Source organism: Camellia sinensis, chromosome 11, assembly GCF_055761805.1.
Source record: "Camellia sinensis isolate YWXY chromosome 11, ASM5576180v1, whole genome shotgun sequence".
Classification (NCBI taxonomy): domain Eukaryota; kingdom Viridiplantae; phylum Streptophyta; class Magnoliopsida; order Ericales; family Theaceae; genus Camellia; species Camellia sinensis.
Window position 1 is genome coordinate 167,230,964 of NC_138971.1, and position 19,727 is coordinate 167,250,690.

The 19,727-nt window shown below is 34.3% G+C and overlaps 1 protein-coding gene, 1 long non-coding RNA gene and 1 pseudogene across 4 annotated transcripts; 1 reads left to right on the forward strand and 2 right to left on the reverse strand.

Annotated features, from left to right (window-relative positions):
* Positions 1–1,850: 1,850 nt before the first annotated feature.
* LOC145802997 (uncharacterized) lies at positions 1,851–17,489 on the forward strand. Its single transcript, XR_014344928.1, has 2 exons — positions 1,851–2,239; positions 17,074–17,489. It is a non-coding gene; the product is annotated as an uncharacterized LOC145802997 (long non-coding RNA).
* Positions 3,622–7,824, reverse strand: LOC145788807 (uncharacterized). 2 transcript variants are annotated; one of them, XM_082896614.1, is made up of 6 exons: positions 7,496–7,824; positions 5,738–5,822; positions 5,381–5,608; positions 5,075–5,150; positions 4,905–4,953; positions 3,622–4,658 (listed from the first exon to the last, which is right to left on the reverse strand). In XM_082896614.1, the coding sequence occupies exons 2-4, from the start codon at positions 5,820–5,822 to the stop codon at positions 5,107–5,109; spliced, it is 357 nt and encodes a 118-aa protein (XP_082752740.1). In that variant the 5' UTR covers positions 7,496–7,824; the 3' UTR covers positions 3,622–4,658; positions 4,905–4,953; positions 5,075–5,106. The 2 variants fall into 2 exon arrangements, with proteins under 2 accessions (XP_082752740.1, XP_082752739.1); XM_082896613.1 differs by having other exon boundaries at positions 5,075–5,263; positions 7,496–7,806.
* LOC114288033 (anthocyanin synthase-like) lies at positions 16,516–19,190 on the reverse strand (annotated as a pseudogene). The gene is made up of 2 exons (XR_014344927.1): positions 18,535–19,190; positions 16,516–17,350 (listed from the first exon to the last, which is right to left on the reverse strand). The product of XR_014344927.1 is annotated as an anthocyanin synthase-like (transcript).
* Positions 19,191–19,727: the final 537 nt, after the last annotated feature.

The window sequence follows — 19,727 nt, forward strand, 5'->3', positions numbered from 1 at the left end:
TGAGCGTCAACTCTTCCGCTCGAGCGAACTGCGTGTATATTAGATAACAAAAATGACTTTTTACATCACTTTTTCATATCTTTTCATCCTAAACCCTAAAGTTGAGAGCCTCTCTCTCTAAAACTCACATTCTTTTTATTTTTTCACCTAGATCTAGTGATCTCTCCACCTTACTTCCTTTGATAAAAAGGTAGAGCTTCTCAAGATCTTCATTTTGATCCGAACGAACTTGGATTTCGGTATCTTTGGAGTTTCAACCATGCTTTGATTGGTCGGTATCTTTGGAGTTTCAACCATGCTTTGATTGGTCTTCTCTTCTTGAGGTAGGGATTTTCTACACTCTAATATGGTTTTTAATTTAGTTATTAGTCATTATGTAACAATGGTAGGATTTGGGAGTAATGTGAACAAACCTAGGGTTTGTGTATAAAATGAAAAAGGAGTTTTTGATGAATGAGGCATAAATGATTGTGGGGTTTGAAAAAGAAGTCATGTTATGTCAAAATGGTTGATTTTGGTACATGTGTTGATATTAGGAAAAAGGGAAGAAATTTGCCCTAATTGGGAAGTTGTTATTTTGTATAGACAATTGAAATTGACATTGAAAATGTGAGATTGGATGATCAATGACATAGATGGTGGAATAAGATATGTATTATCTTACACCTTTGGAAATTTTGAAATGAACTATCTATCTTGAGATTGAATATCTGTTTAGAAATAACTGTATTGGACTATCGGTGGAGGATAACTATGTTTGTTGTAGAAATTGCATGAGGATTAGATAAACTAAAACTAATCCATTGTTGATTATCATTGAATATGATCACGTTATATATACATTGTATATGTATATTTGTTTAGGAGGAGAAAGGGGATGTACTCCATGTATGATTATGTGTTTAATTACATTGTATATTTATGATTGTTTAGGAGAAGAAACGGGATGTACTCCATTATTTGGGAGGAGAAGGGGGATGGACTCCATTATAATTAAGTTGGCCGGAGTGTCCTGGATGAAAGTCTCGAAATTATACATGGGTGCCAATCCCGCAGATAAAATATCTGTAAAATGGCAAATTGAAATTTATACATGGATCCCAATCCCGCGGACGAAATTTTCGTAAGATGGCAGTTTTAAGTGTTTGTGTGTAATGATGTGATTGTAAAACCATTGAGTTGTAGTCTCATTTGGGTTATTGAATAATAATGAAACTGGCTTACGTATTAAAATGAATTGAATGGAAATGGATAAAGATTTGGATTTGGTATCTTATGACTATGTAAAAATGTGGATGTTTTATCGCAAGCATTGTTCATGCATATTGTACTTATACCTTTGTTAAACCTCATATATTGTGTTAGATTATTCTTACTAGGCTGTGGCTCACCCTATTTGGGAAAAATATTTTCAGGTAATGATGGCATGCCTCCACCAAGACAGTAGTTTGGAGGAACTTTTAGGAGCATGAGCTTCTTTATTTTGATTGTGTAGTTTTGTACAGCCAAGGGCTCTATTTGTAAGAGCTAGTCTCATTTTTGTTATAACCAAGTTAAGACTTGGAAAGATGTAAGCTTCTAAGACATTTATTTATGTTAAACTTTTGCACTATTAATGTTATGAAATGGAAGGACTTAATACTTTGATTTATGCTGTCATTTATATATATTTTGGGGTTGTATTTATTGTAAAATTTTGGAGACGTGACACACTCAATATAACATGACACAACTTTTTAGCCTTCCCATAGTGAAGTTTTTTTGAACTATTCCCACAACGAAAAGTTAAAAACACCTTTTTGTCTTCCCTAGGTAAACAAGCAATCTCTCTCGTCTCTCTTTACTTATTCATTCTCTCTCTCTCACTAATTAAGTCCCTTAAGTTTCTCTCAATCCCCCTTCCCTCTTCTATATTTTTGCTCCATGCTTCCAAATATGCATCGCCATTTGTTGCCGAATCAAAAACCCCTCCACTCTCTCTAAGACTATCAAAAGCACAACCACCAACAGTACCTTCCTTCATCCATTCCTCTTCCTTCGTCACCCCATTCTCTAAATCTACACCGCCATTCGACTTGAAACCCACTCGTCTCTCCCTCTGATTCTCAAATCTTCGTCCTTCTGAAGGAACATAGCTAATGTAAATTTCAATGACGCGGTAAAACCCTCCATCTTGCAAGGACTTGTTCACTCCTCTTTCACTATGTTTTTGGTGTAACGATTTCAACACAGAACTAAGGTAAATTTCAAGTCCTAACTTTTGATTTTGAGAACCCTAATTTTGATTTTGAAAGCCCTAATTTTTGGTACCCTTTTGAAAACCCCGTTTGGTTTCAACTTTCAACATTAGATTTTAATCATGATCAATATCTCTTTGCTATTTGATTTTTCATGTTGTATACTCTTATATATATATATATATATATGTGTGTGTGTGTGTGTGTTTGTGAATCACATGACTGTATTATATATATGTAATCTTTTCTAGATCATTACATATATTTGTCAAATCCTTTCTAAATCCCAAAACCGTAACAACTGCACCCAACCGCATAGATCAGTTTGGTACGGTTTATATGTGTACCTCGGTTTGTTCAATTCACATAATTACAAAATCAAATAAATCAGTTCGACCCAAAAATTGAAAAATAAAAAAAAAATTAAAAAAAACTAAAAATAAAAATAAAAATAAAACAGCCGAACCCCACCGATTTCACCCAGGATTAACAAATGCTCAAGTTCATCAATCAAAAGACGAAAGGTTTATCTAGTCGATAAGATTCTCTTTTTTGCATTAAAGTCTTACCATATTTTCCTTTCTCCAATTCCCATTTTATATATTATTAAAAAAATTGGTAACAAAATCTACACATTATATAAGAAAAAAGAGATTTTTAACCCACAAATCTTACGGAATTCTTAGTTTTTAATCTAAATTTCATAATTTTTTAATTTTTAAAAATTAAAAAAAAATCTTTTATTGACTAGCTCTTATTCAAGCAAAAATAAATAAATAAATAAATAAAAATTAATATCCTTTGATTTATGACTTTCAAATAGACAATATATTAAATCAAAAAAATAAAATAAAATGTATATTAACCTATTTCAAAATTCAAATTTGAGAGTCACTAAATATAGAAAGAAATCTATTAATTTAAATTTAAAATTGGCACAATATAAATTTAAAATTAAAATGATCTATCTCATGATTTATAGGTTTTAAATACAAATTTAAAATTATCATAATTAGCTCATGTTGGCAGCAAAAAGACATTTTGTATCGTTATCTGAAAAAGGGATAAAAAAAAAAAAAAAAAGAAGTTTGCTTTCTAGCATAAATAACTTTTGAGTTTTGAATTACTGAAGCAATTCTCAAGGAAACTAAGACAACAGAAGGAATTAGTTTTCCAAGCTCAGTTACAAAATAGCAGGGATCTGAAAACAGAACTTCTGTCAGCATAGAAAGCAAACTACATAAGCACAGTCAATTTATGGCAAAAGCATTTTCTATAGTTGGGTATGACCAGCAATAGGCATTCAATAAACATAATATTGATATCATTTGATGGAAAAAAATAACTTACTGTGAAATTCCCATTCCATAATTCGAAAGAGACATCTCAACATCTATTTATTTCATGCTAAATATTCATGACAAAGGCGAGGAATAAGAACAAAACAACCTTACTATGCATAATACGAAAAAGTAGCATGGGATTATAAGCAATGAGATAGAGGATCAGGCAATGGAGTTCTCTCCAGACAGAAATTCGGAAAGGTATACTCCTGCAGATCCATTAGGGAAATCTAGGCCACGAACACCAGTGTAGCTAGAAATTCTCATCAATCAGAGCACACTCTTATGCTATGTTTGGGTCTAGGATTTGTTGAGGGGAAGGGGGGGGGAGAAGAAGAGGAAATCAATTTTCTAGCAGAAATGACATTTGAAGTATTGAAAAGAACCACTCCAAGGTTTCCCAGAATTGCATACATTGGCAGCAAAAAGACATTCTTATATCATGAGTTGAAAAAAAGAAAAAAAGAAAAAAAAAAAAAAAAAACACTTTCTTGCAGAAATGGATATTGAATTATTGTAACAATTCTCAAGGAAACTAAGACAATGAAGGGCTTGTTTCTCCAAGCACAGTTTCAAGAGAGCAAGGATATGAAACAGAACTTACGTCAAAGCAAACTACATAATAGAAAAAGTTGGGTTACAGAAAAAGCATTTTTCAGAGTTAGGCATAACCAGCAATGGGAAATCAGTAACGGGTTCGCAAATGTAGTTATTGAAAATCAATTTTTGAACAGGTTAAACCTAATGTCAGAGGATAAAAAATAAACTTTATCAATATTATGTTTATTGAATGCCTATTGATAAAGTTTATGTTCACTTGCTTACTGGTCAGAGGCTGACAAAGTTTATTTTTTGCAGCCCCAAAAATTGTATAAGAAGTTTATTAAACAGAGTCATTCACATTAATGTAAACACCAAAAACAAAACAAACAAAAAAAAACCCACAAAGATGCAACTACAACCACCAAAATGTTACACAAACTTAGCAAACCCGTCATCAACTGGCTTCAACGCCTCCTTTGGGACCCTGATTGGTGCCCCCTTACCCTTGGCAGCCTTCATTGTCATAATTGAATGCCTTAAAAAGTAAAACAGCCTTAGATTAGAACCCAAAATCTACACAGTAATTTATTCCAGCAAACTATTTTTCAGTAACTAAACAGACAGAATCACAGATTTGAAGCTCAAATAACAAACAAGCAACAATCAAATTAAACTTCATAAACACAATCATATACATACATATACACACACACACACACACACATATATATATATATGCAATTTGTATAGATCAAAAAGAAAGTAGAGAAACGAAACATACCTTGAAGATCAAAAAGAAAGTAGGCCACTGTCAGAAGTAAAGGTGTGGCCTGCCAAAAATATAAAAAAGAAGTCAAATCTATGATATTGCAAAACAAGGAAACAAAGATCGGCAAAAAAGAAATGGTTTAGAATGTGGTTGTTCAAATCTATGTTAAAAAAATAAATTACCTCTATTTCGAAACTGAGAGCTGCTAAAGCAGTTAAGCTACCAATCCGTAGTCAGTATGTTTTTCCAGGAATAACCCTGAGAACATAAGGAGAGCATTCAGGATTTGTAGCATTACAAAGATCGGCTTGTATACCAGGAGTAGAGCAATTGAACTGTCCTTTTCCTTGTATCAGAAGAAGGATCTGTAGCTGTTTCATGAAAGGAGTCAAGATAAATGAAGAATAGATAACACACCCAAGGCAAAGTTCACTTAACAATAATGCTGGCATGAGAAATTTTACTTTCTACTGGTTGAGAAAACATACCAATGACAGAGCCATCAGCAAGTGGAGGATCTGGTGAGACAAAATGCCAAGTTGCTAGTACAGGTTCCATTTGGGATTTTGTTGGCGATTGAGTCCATGGCTGAGATAAATCTTCAAACACAAGGTTCGAAGCAATTCGAAGAGGCTTTGGTGCAGTAATCAACCTTTCTTGAACAATAGTGGTAGATGTATTAGACAAAAGTGGTGGTGTATTAAGGCGTGGTACACCTGCAAGTGAGATGGGGATTAATTGAAAAGAGAATAACTGATATGAAAGACGAAAGGCGAAAGGAACCAAACAATTGTAGGGAATACAGATGGGGTAAAAACAATAACGAAATTATGCCGTTTCTCAACCTCTTCTTTCAAGAATCATTTCAAGGTATGATTTAGTGACCCATGGCCCATTTACACCAATCCTCAATGCTTCTGCTCCAACCATCTACATGACAGAAACATATCAAGATATAGCACAAGTTAAGACACAAGATTCTTTTTTGATACAAGAAAACATCACTAATTCAAACTTCTTCAACTAAAGTTTGTACCATGCAAAACATGAACAGAAAAAAACCTATAACAAAATAATAGTGAAAAGAAGTATAAAATTCACTGCAACAATAGTAGAAAGTATGATGAGAGGAAGATTTATTATATGGGAAAGATGCTAGCCAAATCATAATGCGATTTCACAATAACCCAATAATCGTATTGGTATTGGCGATACAATCATATATGTTGGTGAAGGAAAATCTAAGCTTATGCCAAAAATGTTGGTGAAGGAAACTCTAAGTTGATGCAGGATTGTAGGAAGAGAAACAAACCCCTGTAGAACAATAACAGAGCCACAAAAAAAAGAAATAGATTGGAAAGTGTGCATGTGCCTCTCTATACAGAGTCATAGACGGAGGATCAATTCAGAGAATTGGGTGCAGAGTAGCCCACTCTGACTCTAAATCAACATGGATTAGAGGCACAACCATGGTTTTTAAAGGTCACGATACAACTGGAATGTCATCAATAAAATTTGGATTATTACTACATGAAATAAAGAAAATGGTGCATGAACCTTTCTAGAAAATTAACAAATATGGAAGTCACTCAACAGTAATGAAACAATAACCTCGTTCAAAAAAGGGTCCACCATGCCTATTACAATCCCATTAATATGTAAAAAACGCAACAAACCAACTTCAATGCACAGTTCTAATACCCAAGCCATTCGGCTATGATATGTCAATGGATGAAATAAGTCCATCATCTTCAATGTGTATTGCATTTTAGTATAGCTTGTACATTTCTATTGTTAAGCAAGTATGATATTTAATTTAATTTTTTTTATATATATAATTATGTATTCAATTTTGTAACATTGTTATGACCATTCCATAGTCCTATCTATTGCTTTCTACTGAATATTAGATTTCCTTTTGATCCATGAGAAGATTGAGAAGAGAATAACATAAATGCTAAAAATGCCATCATAAAGAAGAGATTTCTAATCAATTCAAATGATTTCTCTCAATCCACACATAAAGAAATATGAAAAGAAAATTACAAAAAAAAAAAAAAGAAAAGAAAGGAAAAAAAAGAAGGTAACTATTAAATGACAAGAACACTAGTTCTACAATGCATAGAAAGATCAAAATTTTGGGAGAACAAGTAGAAATATTTCTCAGAATTATACAATGCATAGAAAGATCAAAATTTTGCTTTTCGTTTGTTGTCTTCAGAATTTGGTTTCAAGAATTTGAGTTAACAAGGCCAGATTTTTTAAAAGACCATAATGTTGTGTTATTGCCTCTGTTTCTTTCTTCTTTTTTCCTTTTGAGGCTCCATTTGTTTCATCTAAAATATTTCTTACCCCGGAAAATATATTTTAGGCAAAAATATTTTGCACAAAAATATTAATGCTCTTTTCATCTGACTATGTTTGGTTGCATTTGAAAATTAAGAAGATGAAGAGTTCCAAATCCACGGAGACAAATCACGGACCTATGCTCAAAATCAAACTTCGAAATCGCAATCTGAGATGAATCACTGAACTGAAGAATAATCACCGAACTGAAGAAGAATCGAAAGAGATTTGAGTGAGAGAAAGGGAGAGCAACTAACCTCTTATTGAAGAAGACGAAGAGTTCCAAATCCACGGAGATGAATCACTGATCTATGCTCAAAATCGAACTTCGAAATCGCAATCCCGAGATGGATCGCCGAACTGAAGAAGAATCGAAGAAGAATGACTGAACCGAAGAAGAATCGAGAGAGAGAGAGAGACGAGTGAGTGAGAGATTTGAGTGAGTATGAAGGAGACGGCGGTGCTCAAAATAGGGTTTTCAAAATAAAAGTTTAGGGAGATGGAAGAGGGTGTGAAGAGAGACAGGGAAGAGGGTGTGAAGAGAGACAGGGTTTTGGAGGCGCTTTTTAAACGTCTTCTATTTACAAAACGGTACCGTTTTACCTAACAACAAAGGCGACGTTTAAAAAACGCCGTTAATTATCAAAAAAAGTGACATTTAATAAAACGTCGTTAATTAAACGCCGTTAAATCGTCATTTTCCTGTAGTGTAATTTTTGTATTTAGAAGCAATAAGAGTGATGGTGAAATTATATATATATTTGGCAAAAAAAAAAAAAAAAGAATTTTAGAAGAGATATTATGAGTTTCAAAACCTCATACAAAATTTATATACTATTATAATTGAAAACCGTTGTCATTCTATTAAAGTTTAAAGTTGCAATTCTTTTTTTATTTTTTTTTTATTTTATTTTTGTTAATATGTGTCACAATATGATTGGTTTATAAATTAATTTTATATTAAAATAAAATTTTAAATTTAGATTCTTCCTTAAATTATGTTACTAGAATAAGATCAATATTCATTCCTTAATTTATGCATCTTTTATTAAATTATAAAATAAAATTATAAATTTAAATTCTTTTTTAAATTATGTTATTACAATAAGAATGAAATCAATATTCACATGTGTCATAATATTATTGGTCTAAACATAATATTTTATTAAATACACGTATTCAAATTATCAATCACCATTAAAAGTTTATATTTTTATTTTTTATAATTTTTTATTTTAAATTTTTTTAAAAAATTATGTCCTTTTAAACTACAAGGACTTAAATAATAAATTTTTTTAATACAAATATTTTTTTTTAACAAAATACAAAAATATTAAGAAAATCAATGACTTTTTTAACAATTGCCAAACAAAAATATTTTTATTTTTTATCATTTTTTATTAATAAAATTATGTATTCTATTAATTTTTTTTATGTCAATTGTCAATTAAACAAATTAAAATAAAAAAAATATTTTTTTTTTTTTTTGCTTGAATAGTTAAGAACTGACTTTTGCTAAAATCAAATAGAAATAAACATTTTTTTTTATTAAAAATAATAGTTGGTGAAACTTATTTTTTTATATAATAAAAAAAGAAAATGGGAGTTATAGGTGATAATTTATTGTTTCAGCAATGCTACAGATCCACACTTTCACCCACAATGATGTGACAATAGAGTTGGACCCCATGTCATTGAGTGTATAGCAAATCAAGAGTTGACACATATAACACCACATCATTGTGGATACAATTGTGGATTTTTTTTGTGGGTCTCAAACATTTTTTTTATTATCCATCTAGATTTTTTTTAGCACTTAGAAAACATGGTGGATCCTGTTTTTTTTGTTTTTTTAATCTCGGTTATCAAATAAACAAGCTAAAATAAAAAATGAACAAATTTTGGCTCAAATTGTTAAAAAGTGAGTTTTGCTAAAACAAATAGAAATAAATGTTATTTTTCTAATAAAAGTGATGATTTGTGAAATATCTTTTTTTATTTAAAAAAATGAGAATTATAGGGGATAATTTATTAGTCATCTATAATTATTTTTAGATCAAATAAGAATACTACTCTAAATTTTCTTCTTACCTTTTTTTTTATGTAGATACTTTTATTTTGTAGAAATTTAATTTTATTATATTTAAATATTATATTGTAATTTTTAAATTAAAAATATTTTTTGAAAAGTCATATTTAAATTATTTTATGCCATTATAAAATATAATATTTTAATATCAACTTATTCGATAATCCCTTTTTAAAATGTGTATTTGCTTTTATTCATTAATATTAAATTTTTAAGTAATCTTATTTATTATTAAAAAAGATAAATTAGTAAATAATTTTATATATTTATATATATAATTTTGTTTCGATTGCTCAGGTTATTTGATGTATCTGTCCAAGTCCATTCAAATTTATTCGAATTTTTGAATTTTACATAGGTTCTTACCAAATTAAAAATTATGTTGAATAATCTTTAAAAATTTACAGGTTTGACTCGAGCTGCTTGGGTTCAACTCGTCCAAGTTTACAACTTTAGCAAAGGGGTTGAAAATTACATTATTGAAATTGTGGCAAATTAAAAATTGATACATAAATTGTGATAAAATTATAAAACTTAAATTGTAAGTTTCAATATATTTTTTTTTCATAATTTACATACAAAAATCTACTATTTATATTATTTCATATAAACATATTTTATTAATTTTTTCACATCCCATGCATAACACGGGTTTTCACTAATATAATAGAAATAGAAATATCTAGATTAGATTTCAATAATCGAGAACCATTAATTAACCAGAGATTATAACAAGAAAATGATCTTATTGATAAATAATAGTTGAAAGACAGGCAAAGGACAATAGCACTGAGACAAAAACAGGTAAATGCATAATAAGACCTGCCAATGATTAAACTCTAAACATCAAACCAAACCATAACATTACAAACCAATCCAAACAATTGATTTTAGACTTGTGGGGATATATTTTCTGAGTACCAACACGTGGCAAGGTGACGCCGGCGTGTCAGCCGAGGTGCCACGTGTCTCGGTCGTTGTGCCGAGGTCATCTCGGCTAGGCCGAGGTTTCCTCCGAAGATATCAAAATCCGAGATAAGCGGATAAGGGACAAGAGTCCTAGAATGAAGAGGGAACTCAACTTGGATAAGGACAAGAGTCCTAGATTGGGAGAAGACTTCAGTTTGGGTAAAGATAAGACTCTTAGAGAGTTTATCCTAAATCCACTGGGAGTTCCAGATTAGTAGTAATCCTAAGTCCATTAGGGTCAGGCTCCTATTGGGACTAGGATTGGATTAGCTATAAAAGAGAGGCACCCCCATGGGTCTAAGGTATGCTTTTGATACTCAAGCTTGTGAGTTTAGTACTTGATTTATCTTTGAGAGATATACTGACTTGATCGTCGGAGTGCCCCCGGGTGGTCGAAACCACCGCGGGATTCTTATATTTCTGTTACAGGTCAGTCAGGTGCCATCTATTCTGCCAGTGCTCTCCAGCTGGTTACTAAGCGGGCAGTGTGGTCGGAAAATCACCCACACAATTTGGCGCCGTCTGTGGGAAAGAAAGAAGAATAGATGGCCAATGACGAACAGAATGACCAGATTAGAGACTACGCTCCTGCTGGGAGTGGAAGACCTATTGATCTCGACGTTGAAGGGGACAATAGCAACACAGACACTCGTGACCAGAGTCACGGAGTGAAAGAAGCCGGCCAGGAAGGTGACGCACCGAAGAAGACAGATCGAAGCAACGAAGACGACCTCCGGGTATGGAAGGATAGATACTTGCGGAGGAACGAAGACCCTTCCAGAAGGGATGCAAAGGCAGGGGGCATGAACGCTCCTAAGGAGATAACATTCAAGTATAGAAGAGCTCAACCTGAGTGAGCAAATCCCGGATCCCAGATCCCAGAAGACATGATCTCGGCCTAGATGAGTAGGTCCGAGAAAAGAAGAGCTCAACCTGAGTGAGTAGATCCAAGATTCCAGAAGATAAGATCTCAGGACCTGAGTCCAAGAAGAGAAGAGCACAATGAGCAGATCTCAAATCCCAGAAGATAAAAAGGAAACACACAAGATCAGACTAAAGTTGGCCAGAATTGAGAAGTATGCTAGGGCCGAGGAAGACATGCCAGGAACAAAGGCATCGGAACAAGAAAAGAGAAACGGCTCGCCGATGCGAGGCCGAAAATCAAACTCAGGTTGGAGCCAAGTAAGATCAATAGAGAAACCAAGGCCGACAACCTCGGATTGAATTCAACCTCGGTGACAAGGTCGAAGCTACATGATGAGAACCCAAGTGGATTTTAAGTTCACATTGGGGGCAAAGAGAAGAAGAATGCGGTTACCACTTGTTGAAATTTGTAGCAATTTACAAGTTGGTTAAACCAATATAATGCTTAGCCGAAGTTAAGCCGATATGATACTTAACTGAAATTAAGCCGAGATAATGCTTTACCGAAGTTAAGCCCAGATGATGTTTAACCGAAGTTAAACCGAGACGATGCTTAACCGAAGTTAAGCCGAGATAATGCTTAACCGAAGTTAAGCCGAAGATGATGTTTAACCGAAGTTAAACCGAGATAATGCTTAATCGAAGTTAAGCCGAGACGATGCTTAACCGAAGTTAAGCCGAGATGATGCTTAATTGAAATTAAGCCGAGATGATTCCTTGTCTCCACTTGTTGAAATTTGTAGCAATTTACAAGTTGGAGTCAAGCTGATTCCTTGTCTTCACTTGTTGAAATTTGTAGCAATTTACAAGTTGGAGTCAAGCTGATTCCTTATCTTCACTTGTTGAAATTTGTAGCAATTTACAAGTTGGAGTTAAGCTGATTCCTTATCTTCACTTGTTGAAATTTGTAGCAATTTACAAGTTGGAGTTAAGCTGATTCCTTATCTTCACTTGTTGAAATTTGTAGCAATTTACAAGTTGGAGTTAAGCCGAGATTACTGTTTCTCTTCACTTGTTGAAATTTGTAGCAATTTACAAGTCGAAGTGAGGCCGAGGTTATTGCTAAACACTTGTAGCAATCTACAGGTTGGTTAAACCAGAGAAGATGCTTAACACTTGTTGAAATTTGTAGCAATTTACAAGATAATGTTAAGCCGACATGTGATCATCTGTTGAAATTTGCAGCAATTTACAGGTTAAGGTAAAAGCTAAGTATATTGTTTAAACACTTGTTGAAATTCGTAGCAATTTACAAATAGATTATTGTTTAAACACTTGTTATGTTAATCCTTGTTGAAATTTGTAGCAATTTACAAGTAGGCTAGACCGAGATCACCGTTTAAACACTTGTTGAAACTTGAGAAAAAGTTTGCAAAGTTAACATTGAGTAGTATATGTTTCACACTTGTTAGAATTTATGAAAAGTTTGCAGGTCAGTATCTTGCCGAAGTAAAAGTTTTGTAGCTATTATACCCGAGGTATGTAACCCCGAGAAGATTGCACAAAGGAGGCAAAGTATGAAAGGCATGCACAATATTCTAAGTATAGAATCTTGCAAGAGCAGTTAGAAGAAGATCAAAACAGAATTCGTCGTGATTGACACACCTTCACCTTATAACATCATCTTGGGAAGGCGATGGTTGCATGCAATGGGGGCAGTTCCCTCAACGTTGCATCAACTATTGCGGTTCTCCACAGAACATGGGATTGAAAGAGTCAGAGGGGATCAACTGCAGGCGAAGAATTGCTCCATGGCAGCAATGAAAACTACCTGCAACATTCGGGAACCAGGGAAGGCAGAGATTGAAGACGAGGACATGGAGGTCCTAGATGATGTCGGCAAGGAGCCAGCCAAAAAGAGTGAAGAGACACTGAAGAAAATCCTCGTCCGGGAGGGTGACGAAGAGCGCTTCATTCAGAGAAGGAAAGTTGAATTAGACGTTGAAGAACAAGGAGGTACATCGGCCATATGCAGAGCTTACATTATCTAAAGAACAAAAAGGTACAAGAGTACAAGCGACAAAAAAAAGAAAAACTTCAAAAACTGAGATGATGCTTAACCGAAGTTAAGCCGAGATGATGTTTAACCGAAGTTAAACTGAGGTGATGTTTAACTGAAGTTAAACTGAGATGATACTTAACCGAAGTTAAACCGAAATGATGTTTAACACTTGTTGAAATTCTGAGAGAATCTACAAGCTAAAGAGTGCACAAAGTTAAATGTTGGCAAAAGATTCTCCAGAGTCAAACGTCGTTTTGATTAGAACCACTAAATGCACGCCAGAAGTGGTGACCAGAATTGTGAAAAGGAATAAATGCTTCAAGAAATAGCGATGATAGTTTGCAAAGGCCAAGAGAAAGAGGGTCTAAAGGGGGTGAATTAAATACCAGAAGTTTTAGTACATCGGCGAAAGAAGAACACATCAGGTCTGTGACTACAGCATGAAGCCCACTTCCCTAATGTGATCCTAAGTACAACTTGCGTTCACATTAGGGGCCAGGGAGAAGGTGTAGGGGGAAGGAATGATAATTAAGGAGCAAGGAATGTTAACACTTGTTGAAATTTTTGAGCAAATTACAAAATGAGTTAACCGAAGATTATGAAGTCTACCACTTGTTGAAATTTGTAGCAATTTACAAGTTTGGTATAGCCGAGATAACACTGAAAGACGTTTTCCGAGATATGATCAACCGAGATGACCAACTAGCTTGTTAAGAGCTGAGAAGGTTGGCAAGTACAAAAATGAAGACCTTAAAAAACTAGGGACTGAAAGCAAGAACGTCGGACTAATCTACTTCGACGGACGACAATGGTTCAGCCTCGGCAGTCAGTTGGAGGAGCTTTTCTACCGTTACCTCGGCATCAATTTCAAGAAGGAAGCAAACTACTCGGCATCAGCGGTAGGTTGTGTCTCACCCCCAGAAGACAGTTGGAAAGAACTTCTCAACAGCCTTCCCAGCCTCGAGCTCAGCCTCGAGCTCTTGAAGAGTTTGATCAAAGCTCTTCTTGTCGATTGGCACCTCGGAGTTTTGAAAGCAAGGATTGAAAGCAAGAATCTGGAAAAAGACACAGAAAACAGAAACAAGAATGTAATTCGTAATCAAGAATGATGATGAAGCTATCAAGAAATCAAGGCAAAAAGATTGCATAGGTGTGTCAAGCCAAGAATAGTGGCAGAAATCAACAGATGTGTGAACAATGTGTATTCAAGAAGATGATTTGGAAATAATGGGTAAAACAACAATGGTGATTAAACAATGAAGCAGAGCTTCTTGGAAAGCAACAAGAAATAAAACCAGGAGGAACAGTGGCTTACCAGAAAGAGGGAAGTCGGAATGAGATTTGCCAAAGTTTGACGACAATGACAGAATGACGTAAAGCTTCACCGGAGGAGAGAAACGAAGACAGTTGCAGAAGCTTGAAAGCTTGGAACAAATGGCGGATTCAAGCAAAAGAGCTAGAAAGCGAAGAAGCCAGAGGATTAAATGAAAAAAGAGAAAAACAGAAGTCAAGAAGATGACAAAGTTCAAAGAATAAGGCCAAGTGCACAGGCACTAAGTAAGTATGTGAAGAACAAGAAAGTAATGACCCAGACATGATACTAGCAACAGAAAGCGGATATGACAAAGAACAGTTCCAGGCATTTTTGCAATAAGAAATCAAAAACTTGAAAACAGACAAAAATAGAAGACAACAGAGGGCAAATAAACAGATTCAAAGTAAATCAGAAGAGTTATGAAAGATTGAGCTTAATAAAAAAGTAAGAGTTTATGAACTTACCAAGTGAAATGAACGCCGATATGAAAATCGCCGGAGTCAAATAGATGACTGGAAATCGGGAACTCACTAGAGAGTGTGAGTGGAGCAGTTGCAAAGCTCTTGGAGTTTACGAATTAATGGAACCAGAACCTCGGCTAGGAGGTGCAATTTCAAGCAGCTTGGAAGGCATAAATCTTGATACTTGACAGAAGTGGACAGCAAAGTCCAGGAAACTTTGAGGTCGGCAAGTTTGATCTCGGACAGAGGGGCATAGATGAACGAACAGTGTAGGTTCTATCACCTCAGAATGCCGAGGTAATAGAACCTAGGGGGCAGTTGTGGGGATATATTTTCTGAGTACCAACACGTGGCAAGGTGACGCCGGCGTGTCAGCCGAGGTGCCACGTGTCTCGGTCGTTGTGCCGAGGTCATCTCGGCTAGGCCGAGGTTTCCTCCGAAGATATCAGAATCCGAGATAAGCGGATAAGGGGCAAGAGTCCTAGAATGAAGAGGGAACTCAACTTGGATAAGGACAAGAGTCCTAGATTGGGAGAAGACTTCAGTTTGGGTAAAGATAAGACTCTTAGAGAGTTTATCCTAAATCCACTGGGAGTTCCAGATTAGTAGTAATCCTAAGTCCATTAGGGTCAGGCTCCTATTGGGACTAGGATTGGATTGGCTATAAAAGAGAGGCACCCCCATGGGTCTAAGGTATGCTTTTGATACTCAAGCTTGTGAGTTTAGTACTTGATTTATCTTTGAGAGATATACTGACTTGATCGTCGGAGTGCCCCCGAGTGGTCGAAACCACCGCGGGATTCTTATATTTCTGTTACAGGTCAGTCAGGTGCCATCTATTCTGCCAGTGCTCTCCAGCTGGTTCCTAAGCGGGCAGTGTGGTCGGAAAATCCCTTTTTAAAATGTGTATTTGCTTTTATTCATTAATATTAAATTTTTAAGTAATCTTATTTATTATTAAAAAAGATAAATTAGTAAATAATTTTATATATTATATATATAATTTTGTTTCGATTGCTCAGGTTATTTGATGTATCTGTCCAAATCCATTCAAATTTATTCGAATTTTTGAATTTTACATAGGTTCTTACCAAATTAAAAATTATGTTGAATAATCTTTAAAAATTTACAGGCTTGACTCGAGCTGCTTGGGTTCAACTCGTCCAAGTTTACAACTTTAGCAAAGGGGTTGAAAATTACATTATTGAAATTGTGGCAAATTAAAAATTGATACATAAATTGTGATAAAATTATAAAACTTAAATTGTAAGTTTCAATATATTTTTTTTTTTCATAATTTACATACAAAAATCTACTATTTATATTATTTCATATAAACATATTTTATTAATTTTTTCACGTCCCATGCATAACACGGGTTTTCACTAATATAATAGAAATAGAAATATCTAGATTAGATTTCAATAATCGAGAACCATTAATTAACCAGAGATTATAACAAGAAAATGATCTTATTGATAAATAATAGTTGAAAGACAGGCAAAGGACAATAGCACTGAGACAAAAACAGGTAAATGCATAATAAGACCTGCCAATGATTAAACTCTAAACATCAAACCAAACCATAACATTACAAACCAATCCAAACAATTGATTTTAGACTAATGCTACACAAATCGACAAATTATACAAAATTATCATACAAAACAACATGGCTTTTCGTTTAAAAAACATAAAGACCCATCATTAATTTTTTTTTAATTTATGAAATTTCACCTCACCACCATGTCATTCTGAAATCAAATTTTGTATAAAAATTCGATAGCATAGCATTTTCCAGAATAATTTAGAGCCAAGTTCTTGGGTTTTCCTAAACAATTTATGTTGACTATGCTGAGCAAAAGTCCTCGGCAGGAACAGCGGCGGCTCCGCCTCTGACAATGGCTTCAAGATAATCTTCTCCTTTGGCGGCTCACAAAAAACCGCCCATGAAATTCTCACCTTTTCCTTGTTAACAAGTCCCCTGTGAAGAATGCTCTTGTACTTGCCATTACTAAGAATTTCAACAGTGTCCCCAATGTGCATGATGATAGAGTTTGGTACACATTTTGCAGTGATCCACTTGCCCTCGTAGAAGAGTTGGAGCCCTGGGACCATGCTGTGGAGGATGAAGGTGAGTGCACTCACGTCAGTGTGGGCTTCAACCCCGAGAGCGAGCTCGGGTTGAGGGCATTTTGGGTAATAGTTGATTTTCATTTGGAGGAGGAGCTCTTCTTTGCCTCCAACTTCTTTCTCTAGCCTGTTTTCTTCTAGACCTAAGCCAAGGGATAGAATTGAGAGGATCTTGGTAGCTAGGGCTCGAAGTTGCTTTGCGTACTCAGCTGTTGCGGACTAGATTGACACAATTTTGAAAGAAATGTAGGATTGATTAGATTTAAGTTGGATCAAAACTAAATTGGATTTCAAATTGTACATTGTATTATACTTTTATTCTCTAAGCTTTTAATTGTTGCATTTTGGTTTCAAATTATGCGATCTGTTATAATTTAGTTTCTAAGTCAATGTCATTCAATTAGTAAAAAGAAGATAAGTATTTTTCAAATTTTACATAAAATCTCAAGAAAATCAAAATAACCAAATACACTTGGTTTTAAAATATACTTCTTTTTTTAGGTTCCAAAATATACTTCATTTTTTTAACATTTTCATTCCACATCTTTTAATTTTGTTGTACTCTTCGTAAAATTTTAGAAGTACACATTCTCTTAACATTATTAGTTAAATATAAACATAGAGTAGGAGATTTTGTGTTTTGATCTTTTGTACATCTTTGTTTCAAGACCCCTCTCCATTATATATTCCAGATAAAAAATAAAAATAAAAATGGGAAAATTACACTGTAGTGGAGTCCGTGATAATTAATTACAAATTAATAAAAAATTATAATCGTAATTATTAATAGTTATAATATTTTCCGTCTGTTGGTATTTACTTTTTCTTGATATCATTGTCAAGTTATTTTCCTAAAAAAATTCATGTTACAGAGAAGTCAGATGGGACAAACAAAGGAAAATACAAATTCACTAAACATGTTAGTGTGAAATATTAATGAAACATATATCCAAGTACTCAAGAAAAAATATTTATAATTTTATTAAGAAAAACAGTGTGTGATTTAAATTCTAACTCTTGTATGATGGGTTCATATCTTTTTAATAAATAAAAAGAAAATTAAGAAATTATTTTGAAGTTAATTAACTCTCTATTTGTGTCAACAAAAAATATTTTTAAAATCTCACATTCTCTAACTTTTGAAAAATGTAGAAAATATTTTTCAAATCAAAATTTTTCTAATTCTATTTTATTACCACCGTCAGCACTACTTCCATCCCATCACCACCTCCACCAACAACCAATATCTTTTTTCAATACCACTAACATCATCACCACTATCAGTAACACTAATACACTAATTTCAATATCATAACTAATCATATAAAACATTTTTTACCAAATTTTTTCCCAGCAAAAAGAAGCAAACTCACTCACTCATTGATTAATGAATGCTATTGAACTTACATGTAGTCGGTTGGTGTCTTGGGCCAAATGGACATGTCACACTTGTCCTCAGGGTAAGCAAGGTGTCTTCCCATTCAAGTTGACCACAAGCATTGTTAGCCAATTTGCTCCCATACCCTTGAATATTCCCATTATCATGGTCATTTGCATACTTCTCCTTCTCCTCCACCGGCTGCTCAAAAAACCCTTCTCCAGCCACCTTCTCCCACTCCCTCACCTCCTCCGCTATCCCATGATTCACCAAATGCATCACCCCCCAATCCGCCGCCGCCTTCTTCATCGCCTCCCGACACCTCTCTCTTACCTCCTCATCTTCCGAGTCCATGTCTTTGAAGTCAATTGTAGGCACTTGTGGCCCTTCTTCTTTCTTCTCTTCTTCAAATATGTTGTCAATGCTCGTCAGCTCTTCTTTCGGCCTCACGTACTCTTTTGGGATTGATTCAATCCCGCTCATCGCCAAGCTTTCGACTCTCGGGGCACCCACTGTAGTCACCATTGTTAGTACACCAAATTTTAATTATCGTATTTGTGTATGTTGCAGAGTGAAGTAATTACTATAGGGGTATTTATAGGGGAAATTTGCTTTAAGTGGGTATTTGGTAAGGTAATGAAGAAATGGGAAGCTGTGTTTTCTCGGGAAAGTGATGAGAAAATGTTTGGTTGTGTATGTTACTCACGTGATGAGTTATTGTGCTTCTAGCATCCATAGATGGCCTGAGGGGAAGGTGGGTTGACTGGTGGGTTCGAGAGCACGAGGGAGTCTAACTGTCATCTTTAAATTCTAACAATTACGATTGGAACAAGAAAGCCTATGAATCACATTCCAAAAGTATGAAACAGAGACGAATAATTAGAATAACATAAAATAATTGTAGTTCTTCCTTTAACTATTTTGTCTCTTTGTATTTACTTTTTTGAAGACTTTTCAAAAAGCCCATGACTAGGCTTGCCTGAAGAGTTAGAAATTTTGCAACTTTTGGACGTAAAGTCTTGCAAAGTTAGATATGTTAGATATAGAGTTAGATAGGCATTAAGTTATATTTTGTTTGTATTCACCCCTTGTAAGTCTATATATTGGCCTTTATGCCAACTTAATAATGTATGTAAATTCTCTCCATATTCTCTCCATCTTTGAGATTCCTTCTTTGTCTCTAATTTCTCTACCTTAATTCCATAACTCCACCATAAT

Excerpts from the sequence above, each read along its gene's own strand:
- LOC145788807 (XM_082896613.1), bottom strand. The coding sequence starts at position 5,822 with ATGGTTGGAGCAGAAGCATTGAGGATTGGTGTAAATGGGCCATGGGTC. Across the intron at positions 5,609-5,737 it reads AATGATTCTTGAAAGAAGAG|GTGTACCACGCCTTAATACA; the intron begins GTTGAGAAACGG and ends TCTCACTTGCAG. Across the intron at positions 5,264-5,380 it reads TGCTGATGGCTCTGTCATTG|CTACAGATCCTTCTTCTGAT; the intron begins GTATGTTTTCTC and ends TTCATGAAACAG.